General features: G+C 48.7%; 1 protein-coding gene across 1 annotated transcript; it reads left to right on the top strand.

Moving 5' to 3' along the window:
• The first annotated feature begins 7156 nt into the window (after positions 1 to 7156).
• Positions 7157 to 11637, top strand: AQP2 (aquaporin 2). The gene is made up of 4 exons (XM_068410116.1): positions 7157 to 7522; positions 9566 to 9730; positions 10560 to 10640; positions 11422 to 11637. Exons 1-4 carry the CDS (start codon positions 7157 to 7159, stop codon positions 11635 to 11637), a joined length of 828 nt encoding a protein of 275 aa, XP_068266217.1.
• Positions 11638 to 12899: the final 1262 nt, after the last annotated feature.

Here is a 12899-nt window from a genome sequence, read left to right as displayed (position 1 = left end):
TATCTAACCTAGGTTTGTCTTTTTTTTTTTAATCCAGGAGAATTACCTAGAAAAAGACATCTGAATTGAGCTCATTCACTTCTCCTTCATGGACTTCAGCTTGATTACTTCTGATTTACATCAAAATCAGGAAAACAGTGAAAAGGCTAGACACTGGATGCTCTCAGTCAATGTCGCTGCACTGATGTCAAAGCCACGTCCCCAATTTACACCCACTGGAAGTTTGGTTCATTAGAAGTCATTTGTTTCGCAAACCATACTGGATATCCAGTGAAGTGTGAAGCTGAGGTCTCCTGCTCAGCTCTGTCACCTGCGGATGATGTTGCAATATGATTTATTTTAACTAATGTAATATTCATGCTTGGGTAAGTAGCAAAGAGCTTACAAGATCTGGTAAGACCATGGTGTCTATCTCACTTCAAAATCTGCTGGCTATATGGATATCCTGGTGTCTGGCTTTGCTTCATGGATTCAAGGGAAAAAACATTAATTGTTTTCCTGTAAATGTTTATGCAAAATATGCCATGCCCTGGCCTTGAACTTTAGCATTCAAACAGGGGAATAACGCTCTCCTGTCTTCACCCCTTAAGGCATGATTAAAGGGAGGTCATCACCTAACTCAGCCCTGTCTCTGACCTTGTAGTATGTTGGGATTGGCCATGTCTTGTCTGTTAAGTCCCTCTGCAGAGGCAGAAACCACAATTTCTCCCTCTCCCTGTTTCTGGACATTCTGGGTCTCATTAATATGTTGTTAGCAAAAGAAAAATTGTATTTTCCTGCAAATCACAGGAGGAAAGAATTAAATCCCTGCCTAGGTGCTGTACAGAGATCAGATCATGCTGGGGTGGAAGACTTCGTGGTCTTCACATATGTCAGGGTTTTATACAGCCACCAGAAACATGTACTGATCCTGATGTGATCCATAGCCCAGCTCCACCGATGCCAGAGTCTCACTATCTACCTTGACTAAGACCCTAGGCAAACATTCGAGACTGAACCTACAAGTCCTTGAGATGGGATAAAAAACCAAAATGAAGCCTTCTCCTAACACCAGGCCCAGTTCCTGGCCCACGCTCAAGCTTAATTCATTGAAGTCAGTGAAGGAAATCAGGGCTGCATTAATCCTTCTGCTTCAATTAAAACAAGAACAATAAACACTACAAGAGCCAGCAGAAGTTTTGCATGAATAGGGATTTAGGATTTGGCCTGAAATGCCGGAAAAGGTGTTGATTTTTTTCCATTTTGCTCCCCTGGGTGAATGTCCTTTCGATGTAATATGACAATGGGAGAATATAATTTTTCCTGATGGTCACCTCGCTTTGGGGAATACAGACTTTATCTTCTGCTCTCTTCTCCAACCAGGAGTGGGAGAGAGGTAAGACTTGCCTGGTACATTTATGAAATGCAATTAAAAACACGCCTCTGTTTGCATTGCAGCAAGAACTGTGCTGCTGCGTCCCATCACAAATCAGCCTACAGCTAAAAGGGGTCTTGATCCCCTCCCTCGATGCTTTGCAGCTCACTGCGAGCAGGCACCTCTGTACGCCCCATCCTGCAATGGGCATCAGGAGCCCAATGGTTAACAAACAGCCTAGAGGAAGGTGAGGGACCTGTCTTTGGTCCTTTCCCTGCCAGCAGGACCCACACCCGTAGACCCACATGTCTGGGTAATGCCCATGAGGGTCAGGACATTCAGAGTGGAAAGGCCAAACTAACGCTGCAGGTGCTCTGATTCCCAGGTGAAAAGCTAGCTGAGGTGTTTCTGCCCCTGTTGATCCCAAAGCAAACATGTCCCAAAGCAAACATTAGGGAGAGTGTGACCAGCAGGTCGAGGGAGGTTCTCCTGCCCCTCTACACTGCCCTAGTGAGGCCACACCTGGAGTAACTGTGTGCAGGTCTGGGCCCCCCCAGTTCCAGAAAGACAAGGAGCTACTGGAAAGAGTCCAGTGGAGGGGTACGGAGATGGTCAGAGGGCTGGAGCATCTCTGCTACGAGGAGAGGCTGAGGGAGCTGGGGCTGTTCAGCTGGAGAAGAGCAGACTCGGGGGGATCTTATCAATGCTTACAAATACCTTAGGGTGGGTGTCAAGGGGATGGGGCCAGACTCTTCTCAGTGGTGCCCAGCGCCAGGACAAGGGGCAATGGGCACAAACTGAAACATGGGAAGTTCCATCTGAATATGAGGAAAAACTTCTTGACTTGGAGGGTGCCAGAACCCTGGCACAGGCTGCCCAGGGAGGGGGGGAGGCTCCTTCTCTGGAGATATTCAAACCCTGCCTGGACACGACCCTGTGCAACATGCTCTGGGTGACCCTGCTTTGGCAGGGGTTGGACTAGATGATCTCCAGTGGTCCCTTTCAACCCCAACCGTTCTGTGATGTCCATGCCCTCATCCCCATCTGCTCTGTGTCCCCAAGTGTCCTGGCAGCCCATGGCTGCCATTCCCTGCGCTCCACTGGGGGCCGTGGATGGGGCCAAATGCATCAGCACATCCATTTATCCACACAGCAAGCAGAAAACCTCAACTGAGCAACAAGGAGATAAGTCACAATACTACAATTAAGATTTTTTCCTTCTTATCCTTTGGCTTCTTTTAAAGGCTTCCCCCAGAGAACTCTCTGAGGTAACATTTTCAGTTTTACACCTCCTTTCTCGGAAAGAAAACATCTATTTCAACAAACAGCAGAACCAATAATAGCTGGGTTTGTATAAAGTTTTCTCCCAAGACTTAGTCCTCCTGTGGATTCTCCGGTGTCTAATAAAAAGGGCATTTGCTGCCATGTGAGGCATGGGCACAGGTTGTCCGTTCAGCTGTTGGAGAGGAGGAGGAGCTGTCTGCAGGTTCTCTCTATTCACAGAAAAGAGCAAAAAAAACGGAGCTTCCAGCAAGGTCTGGGCAGCTCACACACCCCCTGTGATGGATTGCATCCAAGCAGGAAAACTCACTGTTGCTTATGCAATAAATCTTTTCTTCTCTGTGGCTTGGAGGTATTTTAGATGGAATGGAGATACCTTAAAGATGTTTATACTTTCCTGAAAGCCAGGGAAGCAAAGATATCTGAGCCATCTAAGTCACTCGAGAAGCAAGTTGTTGTGCAAGCACAGTACCCTTGCTTGCAAAATGTTCTTCAAAAACGCATTACCAGGCCATTTTCCGCCATCGGGAGGAAGCACGGTGTATCAACCCTCCGCAGACGCCAACACACTCTTAATGAGCATTTGCATTTGATCCCAGGGGAGGCCTGATAATGCTGTTACACTCCAATGGTTGTGGATTAAAAGGTAAAATAATGCACTTTCCCATCTCAGACGGCTTTACTACAGGGCTGCAACGCTCTTTGCTGCTCCCAAAGCTGCAGCACGTTTGGTGTAATGTGTAAAGCCACGTTACCGTCAACACCAGAGGCTCCAGGAAACCCTCCTAGGCAGAAGCAGAACTTCAGCCACCCAGTTCCAAGCTCTTCAGCTTGCTTGGTCTCCCATTTCTCCATTTCCTGGGCATATGGCAGGACACATGGCCGTGGCAAAGCAGGAAACATTCGCTCTGCCACTGACTCACTGCCTGGCGTTAGCAATGGCAGAGTCTGGCTTCGTGCCATGGACCCCCTCTCTGTAAAACCAGAAGGATTACAGTCACTGCAGCGCTAGAGGGCACTGGGTGAAAGCTGGGATGTGTTATTATTCTTGCAGGAAAGCAGCATCTCACAGCAATAGTTTGCTCAGCCCCGCAGCGAAGACCATGTTAGCAGAGCTCCCTTTCAGCAAGACGGCTCACGATGCAACACCAATCTTTTCATGATGGTATATAGCAGAAACCCACCATCCATAGCACAAACCTCTCTCTCTACTCTGCTCTGGTGAGACACCCCTCCGGCAGTGCTGCGTCCAGCTCTGGGGCCCCCAACAGCAGAAGAAGGACGTGGAGCTGTTGGAGCGAGTCCAGAGGAGTCCACGAAGATGCTCAGAGGGCTGGAGCCCCTCTGCTCTGGAGACAGGCTGAGAGAGTTGGGGCTGCTCAGCCTGGAGAAGAGAAGGCTCCGGGGAGACCTTCTAGCACCTTCCAGCACCTGAAGGGGCTACAGGAAACCTGGAGAGGGACTTTTGACAAGGGCATGGAGTGATGGGACGAGGGGAACGGTTTTAAACTGAAAGAGGGGAGATTGAGATGAGATATTGGGAAGAAATTGTTTGCTGTGCGGGTGGTGAGACCCTGGCCCAGGTTGCCCAGAGAAGCTGTGGCTGCCCCCTCCCTGGCATTGTTCAAGGGCAGGTTGGATGGGGCTTGGAGCAACCTGGTCTGGTGGAAGGTGTCCCTGCCTGTGGCAGGGGGGGTTGGAACTGGATGGGCTTTAAGGTCCCTTCCAACCCAAAGCATTCTATGATTCAATGATCTCAAAGTACGGCATAAACAAGAGCTGCAATGAACTTGCACATTGCTGGATAGAAGTGAGGACCATGAGGCTGTGTTATATTTTTAAGTTGCTCAGAGCTAATCCTGCTTACTTCTCTTTCTTTTTAATTATTCTTCATTAAGCACTGATACATCACAACTTGCTCGCCGTCGAATAGGGTATCAGCTCCAGTTAATTGCCCCTATTAGTTCTCTGACATTCCCTGCACTAATAACGGCCTAATAATCAGTCTCTGCCATAACTAGTTCTTGAGTAATGCTAAACTCGCAAATCTGTACCAGGTAGGCAGGAGCAAGAGCCTACAGACTGGATGTGACCGTGTTTCGTGGCTCATCAGCACCCCAAATATATTTAGCCTCACAACCTGTTTTGTGAGATTGGCTTCACTGTTGGAAAATCAGAGCCTAGAGCGGTGCCGTGATGGGCCAAAGTCCCTGAGGAAGTCCAAGAGAAGGATTTTCAAAGGAAAAAGTTGAATACAAGTCTTCCAGGCTCCGGACTCACCCACAGACTGGACTTGTTCTCCCCACAGTCTCTCCCTTGTTAAGAGTAATGTCCCCATAAGTGTCTTTTTTAAAGAGGGAGAAAGAAGAGAAGAGAGGAGAAGAGAGGAGAAGAGAGGAGAAGAGAGGAGAAGAGAGGAGAAGAGAGGAGAAGAGAGGAGAAGAGAGGAGAAGAGAGGAGAAGAGAGGAGAAGAGAGGAGGAGAGAGGAAGGAGAGAGGAAGGAGAGAGGAAGGAGAGAGGAAGGAGAGAGGAAGGAGAGAGGAAGGAGAGAGGAGAGGCAGAATAGTTAATTTGGAAGGGACCTACAACGACCATCTAGTCCAACTGACAAGTATTGTTACTCACCTTTTGTGGAGGAAAGAACAGGCCTTCACATGTCCTTATGGATCCCTTCCAGCTTGAGATATTCTATGACATAATTTGAGCAACATGGAATATTTTGCGTCAATCTTTCACATCAGTTCCATGGCACTTGTACAGTTCCTCTGGAAGGGAAAAATCTTTGGTTTATCATACAGCAGCAGCCTTTGTCAGAGCCAAAAAATGGACTCTCAGTTCTGGTGCTCTGCATCCCTCTAAAATAAAATGGTCTTTTCAACTCCAGCTTTACCCTGGGGGAGTGCCCCTTCCAGCTCGCTGTGCTTTAGAATAACTACAGAGTCTGCTAACAAGGGGGGAAAAAAAGAAACAAGTGCCATCTTTGCAGCAAACCCACCAACCCCAGTGACATAGGGAGCAAAAGTCTTTACAGACATCACCCAGGAACGGGCAAATGTGCCCTAAGCAATGGAAGAAAAAGGAAAATTGACTTGTTGGGCAATTAATGGATGATTTGATGTGAAGAACCATGCTCCAGAGAAGAAAATATCATTCCTTTTTTGGGGGTTAACTCCAAGAAGTAAAAAGACATTTCTGAAGTGCTAAGTTGGCCAAAATCCCCTTAATTGAAGCACAGCCGGTACTCCAGCTGTGTATGTCATTTTTTCACACTAGAATTTCTTTCTTGACAGTCATTTCTTGGGGCTGGTTCCCATTTTTCTGGGTAGGAAATCTGGGCCCAGGCTGTAAATTCTGGTACTCTCAGGAACTTAGTTGTATTAAGTCACCGTCATGGTTTTAACCTGGCAGGCAGCTAAATACCATGCAGCCACTTGCTCACGCTCCCCCAGTCCCCCAGGGAATGGGCAGAGAATTGGAAAGGTAAAAGTAGAGAGTCTTGTGGGTTGCGATAAAAACAATTTAATATTTGAAATAAAATAATTATAATAATAATTATTATAGAATATACAAACAAGTGATGCACAGTGCAACTGCTCACCATTTGCTGACCAGTGCCCAGCCCGTCCCTGGCTAGTGATCCCAGAGAAATCCCAAAACCACAATCCCAGAAGGGAGTGGATGCTTCCCGGCCAACCCATGCTCTACACTGAGCATGACATTGCATCATCTGGAATATTCCATTGGCCGATTTGGATCCATTGCTCTGGCTATGCTCCCTCCCAGCTTCGTGTGCACCTGCACGCTAGCAAAGCATGGGGAGTTGAAAAGTCCTTGATTTCCTAGCAACAACTAAAACATCAGTATATTATCATCATCCTTCTCATACCAAATCCCATCCTAAATCCAAACCAGCACTATTCTAGCTACTAAGAAGAAAATTAGCTCAATCCCAGCCGAAACCGGAAGAGTCACTTGAAGTTTTGTGCCTCTGAGAGACTCTTTTGCATCCCGTTTTGCCTGGTTATTTAAGCACAGCCCTCATCCTGTTTTTCAACACAACCCCACCTCAGCTCCATCTCTAGCTCTACAGAACCCTCCCTTGCTGGCTCTCCTCTCCATCCTGCATGTGGTAGAGCTCGGAGAAGAGAGGAGCAACAAGCACCTCTGGGGATAGGACCACTAGTAAGAAAGCGCAGGAGAAAGGGAACAGTGTTTCATGGCGTTGCTTGAGGCTGATTTATGACCTCCCAAGGGTGGTGAATGTTGCATTCCCCAGCTTTAATAGAGGGGGCAGGGTCTGATGTTCTCTCAGCTGGAACACAAATGAAAAAAAGCATCAGGTTTCCTAGGACCACAATCCCACCTCCTTCAGTGGGTGCTCCTTCACCGCCCCCCCATCCATATATATATATATATGTTGTCACCCTGTCATCCTCTATGGACACAGCAGCTGCAGTAGCAATTGCCTGAAGACACCACGGGCAGGGTCAGTCCTTGCAGCCTCCAGCCGCCGCCACTCCATGATGTGGGAACTGCGATCCGTAGCCTTCACCCGGGCTGTCTTTGCAGAATTTCTGGCGACTTTGGTCTTCATCCTCTTTGGCTTGGGCTCTGCTCTGAACTGGCCCTCAGCTTCCTCCCCGAGCATCCTTCAAATCGCGCTGGCTTTTGGCTTGGCCATCGGCACGCTGGTCCAAGCCCTGGGGCACATCAGTGGAGCCCACATCAACCCGGCAGTGACGGTGGCTTGCCTCATCGGCTCCCAAGTCTCCTTCCTTCGCGCGGTCTTCTATGTGGTGGCCCAGCTCCTGGGGGGTGTTGTGGGGGCTGCCATCTTACATGAGATCACCCCTGCAGACTCCCGAGAAGGTTTGGCCATCAACAAGGTAAGACTTCAACCCACGGATGGGCTTGGAAGGGAGCAGGGAAGATTGGGCACAGCTTTTGGGAAGGCTGAGGGATGTGAAGAGGGGTTTTGTGGCCAGCAAAGACCCACCCCCCCTGCCCTTTATTTAGTGTTGGGTAGGAAGCCACTGTCAGCTGCAGCCCAGCACCATGATCTTGCTGCACCAAGGGTCCTTCCAGGAGCAGGGACGAAGGCAGGAGTCCAGGCTGCCTCCTCTGCTTTTTAGGACTAAAAACAGAGGTATGATCCAGCTGGCCACATAGACTTAGAAGACAAAGCCACCATCATCTCAGTTTTACCTAGGGCTGTATGGTGGAGGAGCTGGATTCGGAGGAGAGACAGGTGTTTAGGGAAGGGCACGACCAAAAGCATCACCTCTCCATTCCTCTTGCCCCAAGCTTGTCCCAATTGCCAGTGTTGGTGTGGGTATGGGCAGCCTTTTCTCCCCTCCGTGTTACGCTGTGCCACTATTTACAGGCAGTTTGGGTCTAAATCCCAGCTTTTCATTAGACGTCACTGCACGTTAAGTTGCTTCTCATTGTGAGTGGATGGCCACAGCAGATCCTACTGCTTCGTCCCAGTGCCCAACACACACGGGTGCCTGGGCAGTGCCACCACGCAGTGCCAGAAGCATCGCAAGGATCCCAGCCTGGTTTCAGACATGCAGGGAAAAAAGAAAACTGGGGAACCTTAGGAAGCCATGAGGGGACTTCCCAGTGGCATCCCAACCTCCAACATCCCTTTCCCACCCATGTACATATTAAAAAAAGGGGAAAAAAAATTAGAAGTCACAGGATTCACTATCCCCTCTCTTTTCTCCAGGCCCCACCACTCATCTTCAAACAGATACAGGCAGCTGTATCTCCTGTAGAGATGCCCATGCTGGGACCAGCATCACCCAGAACCAAGCTGAGTGGCGAGGGACGAGACGTGTTTTAGGAAGCGGTGCGCAGAAATCCCCTTTCTTACAGCAGGGAGGCATTGCCAGGAGCCAGCTTTGCTGCCAAAGAGATTAAGAGGGTTGAAAAAGGGATTGCGGATTAATCTGAACAAGACTATTTAGACTGATAATAGCTGAGGTTTAATAAACCCAACAAAGCAAGGAGGAGTTTTAAGAGAGACTTTCAAAACGCCCAGCTCTGTTGTTTTACAGCTTAAACCACCTAAAAGAGGGATTTTGTGTTTTTTTTTTCCCCCTTGGGCTGTTCATCTTGTAGCTGCGTGCACAAATTACCCTTAAAAAAAGAAAGGGGAATATTGGAGAGAGGAGAGCGAGCAAGATCCGACTCTGGATCTCAGCCAGGATGGTAATTGCTGCCTTCGTGGCGTCACTGAGCGAAGTGATCTGGGGATCAGCATTTGGGAGGATGCACGGTGTCCAAAGCAGGATTGACAGGGGGAAATAAAGGGCAGGGATGTGCCAGGAGGGGCTGAGGGAAGAAACAGCGATGGGAGACTGTAGGCAAGTGGGACTGCCAGCTGCAGATCTGGCTGGCAGCGCCTCCAGATCCATCCAGATCTGGATGAAAAACCTCCAAGAAGAAAGAAAGTGCCAGAAAGCAGAGATGGAGGAGAGGGGGTGCAACCAGGCACAGCCTCAGGTCAAATCTGATAAATTCTTTCAGTCAAAAAAGTGTGTGAAGGGGGAAGGGATTTTTTTTTTTTTTAATACTAAAACATTTATTTTTGACATTTTCAAAATGCAATTTGTAAACTTTTCCAAAAGGCATTTTGCATTTTAAGTACGAGGAAAAGAAAAAATAACCCTGGGGGGAAAAGAAGAGTGGAAAAAAAAAATGCCCAAAGAAATGCAACTAAAACATTTCCTGCCATGTCAATCAAATATTACCCATTGACCCACTTTTCCTTTTACCTGGGAAATTTTTCCTTCTCTTCATATTGGTGCCAAAAATCTCACCTATTTCCTATGTCCTTTTTGGTTCTCCTTGATTTGGGTTTCCCCTTCCACATTTCCAACTCACTCCCCATCCCTGAGACACAATTTTTTTTCCTCCCCTTCCAGCTGCACAATGAGACAACGACAGGGCAGGCGGTGACCGTCGAGCTCTTCCTCACCTTCCAGCTGGTCCTGTGCATCTTCGCTTCTACTGACGAACGCCGGGAGGACAACCTGGGCTCTCCTGCCCTGTCCATTGGCCTTTCTGTTGCCGTGGGCCATCTCCTCGGGGTGGGTAGAATGGGGTAAAACACAGCGTTTTTTAGGTTGTCTTTGCCTTTGTGCCCAAAGCCTGCTTGGCTGAGTGCTCCGGGGTGGATGGGGGATCTGTAACTCATGTGGTGCCCATGGTTTTCCTGAAGGCAGAAGAGAAATATCCCACCAAAGCCATAACAGAGCCATAGCCTGAGCTCAGCTTTTACTGGGCATGAAAAATATTAACTTGCTGGGCTCTGCTGCTCCTTAAGTCCCATAGGGAGCTCCCAGGGATCAGTGGGGTCTGTCTTGGGGTGAACGTGTCAGCAACTGAGGCACTCAAGACCATGATAAGACTGGGAAGTATTTGGGATGGACACCCAGGGAAATCCCTCCTGGATGACAGACCAAAGGAGCCCCCAACACTCCCAGCTTCTCAGTGCATGCATTAAAACAGCAACATTTACACCACATTTTTCCATCCTTAATGATCTGCAAGCCCATGGGTCTGTGGGACTATCTTCTCCTCTCCTCAGTGGCAAGGAGTAGCAATTTGCTCCAGGAATAGGCACAGCAAGGAACTTGTCCCTGCAGTCCTGGTCACGCTGCAGGTCATGTCACCCAGCCTGCAGCTGAGTTGCACCATGCGCAGGACACGTGCTCGCACAGAAAATGCGCAAATACAGACAACTCACCCACGTTGACCCAGGTGCTAGAAGCTGCTAGCATCCCTTTTCCTGGAACAGGCATGCTGGAGGGTGAAAGATCAGCTCAGGGAACGAATCGTGCTAATAACACACCAGGATTTTTTAAAACATGCTAAAAAAAGGGCCTAATGCTAACAACGTGTGGTGTTTCTCGGCAGATCCGTTACACCGGCTGCTCCATGAATCCAGCCAGATCTTTCGCCCCTGCTGTGATAGTCGGAGACTTCAGTGACCACTGGGTAAGAAGTCAGGTCTATGTGTGGTTTTGGTGGGAGGCGCCCCCCCAAATTACCGGTATTCCTAGAAACCCACAGAGCCAGCCAGATTCCTGGCATTTCCATGCTGGAGGAGAGATGTAGAGATTAGCAAAAAAGAGGTGGGGCTGCTGGGTGCTTAATTAGCTGATCTAAGCAGGGTGCGTTGCAACACAAAGAGGGTGTGTAGTTTGTTGACCATGACTTAGCAAAAGAAGCAAAACCAATAGACAGGGGAGCTCTTCTTGCCAGTCCTGGGGACCTTTCCTGGTTCCAGTTGGATCTGTGCACACATTTTCCATGAGTTCCTTTGGGAACACTCCCAGGCATTTCCATCTACAAATGTTCGGAGCCAGAGCTGTGGTGGTTCAGGTTGGTGTTCTCAGATGTCCAGCCCAGGCTGGTAGCCTCCTCCTTTCTATAGCAATGTGTAAATGAGTAGGAAGACACTTGTCCAGAGGAACCCAAATCATTAAGCATGCTCATGATGGGGCTATCATTAATGAAGATCATGCAGCTCTCAACAGAGGAGGAAAAACAGAAGAGGGTGGTTAGGTATAATTCAGGCACAACAGCAATGGATGGGAGTTCAGGTCAACAGTGATGGCCAAAGCAGAGCTGGCTTCTGCGTTTTGCTCCCAATGCACACAGGCTAGGAAGGAATATAAGCCCCCTGCAACGCTCTTCAGAGTCCCTGGTTACTCTCCATTCTCCAAGCTCAGGCTGGTTTTTGCTCACACAGTTCATCCCTTTTCCCTTCCCCCAGGTCTTCTGGGTGGGCCCCCTGGTTGGGGCAGCAGCAGCCTCCATCATCTACAATTACATCCTCTTCCCACAAGCCAAAACCTTCTCGGAGAGACTCGCCATCTTCAAAGGCTTTGAGCCGGAGGAGGACTGGGCAGAACGCGAGGTCCGTCGGCGGCAGTCAGTGGAGCTTCACTCCCCACAGACCCTGCCGAGGGGGATGTCTGAGAAGGTGTAGCCAAACCTCCCCCTGGGCCAAGAGAGGAGCTGGGGAAAACTCTGGCACCTGTTTTAGAGACTGTGCTTGTTCAGATGAGAGTTTCACCTCTCCCCCCCTCTCTCCCTTCGTTTTTGCTGGGGGACTAAAGTTGACTCATCTCCAGGGGAGATGCACTGTGATGGCCCAACCCACCTTCTGTTGCCCAGGTCTCCCCGTGGCTGACAGTTTTCTGATGCTGGGGGAAAATGCCATTAAATCAAAACCACCAGTGCAGCAACAGCAACGAGGACACTGGGATCCTACCCTGGGCTGGTTCCTTCCATGTCCCCCTTGCAGAAGTTAGCGCTCGGTGGAGTTTGTTGCCCTTTACAAAGCACTCCGAGGCACTGCGGAGAGTTGTTATTACAGCCATTTGCTGGGTGTGGAGGTTGCCACCCGATGCCTCATTGCTGTTGAGCCCTACTCACCTGTCTCCCATTTCTTTTCACTGCCCAGTTGTTTGTACACACACACACAGGAGCACTCACTCCATGCTACAAGTGTGTCACAAACTGGAAGTTTTGCTGCTGCCATTTACAACCATCCCTGGGATGCAGATGTCCTTCGCTCACACAGAGGCTTTCCTGAGAAGACGGGACTGGAAGCATGTCCATGAGCTCTTGCAACATATCAATGAGAAACCTCCTGATTTTCAGCCCAAATTAATCCAAGGCTTGTTTGTTCTTGGACCAGTGTTGTCCTGTAGCTTTGGTGCTTCATCCTTCTCCTTGGTTTTTGCTTTCTTTCCTCTGTTCCTGTTCCACTCTGATTCTCAGATGAGTAACACAAATGGTTTAAGGTGTGATCTTCTCCATCTCTTGTTTCCTACAGCCCAGACCTTTTTCATGGCTGCATCATACCAAAGCCCCATAACCATCCCACCCCTTTCTTCTGCTATGTCAGGACATGGTTATGGTCCCCAGCATAGTCAAAGTATTTGGGTTAGTCTTTGGGATGCAACTTTGCTCTTTCAATCATTAATTTAATCCAGTTTCTATTAGCCTAAAAGTCATACATTTCCAGCATGACATCCCAATGTTTCTTTCCGTGGGTGATGTCTCCCCAGCATTGCACCATCACAAAATGTCATCACCACATTCAGGCTTTTTCTGCTAAGGCCCTTAATGGAAATATTCAATAAAATTGGACCCAATTCCAAATCATAAGGAACATGACTGATCATTTTCCTCCCTCTAACTGTTTTGACATGAACCACCACCAAATGATGCTCTTTTCTTCCT

This window comes from Nyctibius grandis, chromosome 11, assembly GCF_013368605.1.
Source record: "Nyctibius grandis isolate bNycGra1 chromosome 11, bNycGra1.pri, whole genome shotgun sequence".
In the NCBI taxonomy this organism is placed as follows: Eukaryota; Metazoa; Chordata; class Aves; order Nyctibiiformes; family Nyctibiidae; genus Nyctibius; species Nyctibius grandis.
Note: the sequence above shows the minus strand (reverse complement) of the source record. Positions and strands in the feature narration are given on the sequence as shown.

What these genes read in the sequence shown, in the direction of transcription:
- AQP2 (XM_068410116.1), top strand. Translation starts at nt 7,157, where the DNA reads ATGATGTGGGAACTGCGATCCGTAGCCTTCACCCGGGCTGTCTTTGCA. An exon ending in AAGGTTTGGCCATCAACAAG is followed by an intron (nt 7,523 to 9,565) that starts GTAAGACTTCAA and finishes CTCCCCTTCCAG; the next exon opens with CTGCACAATGAGACAACGAC. An exon ending in CCGTGGGCCATCTCCTCGGG is followed by an intron (nt 9,731 to 10,559) that starts GTGGGTAGAATG and finishes GTTTCTCGGCAG; the next exon opens with ATCCGTTACACCGGCTGCTC.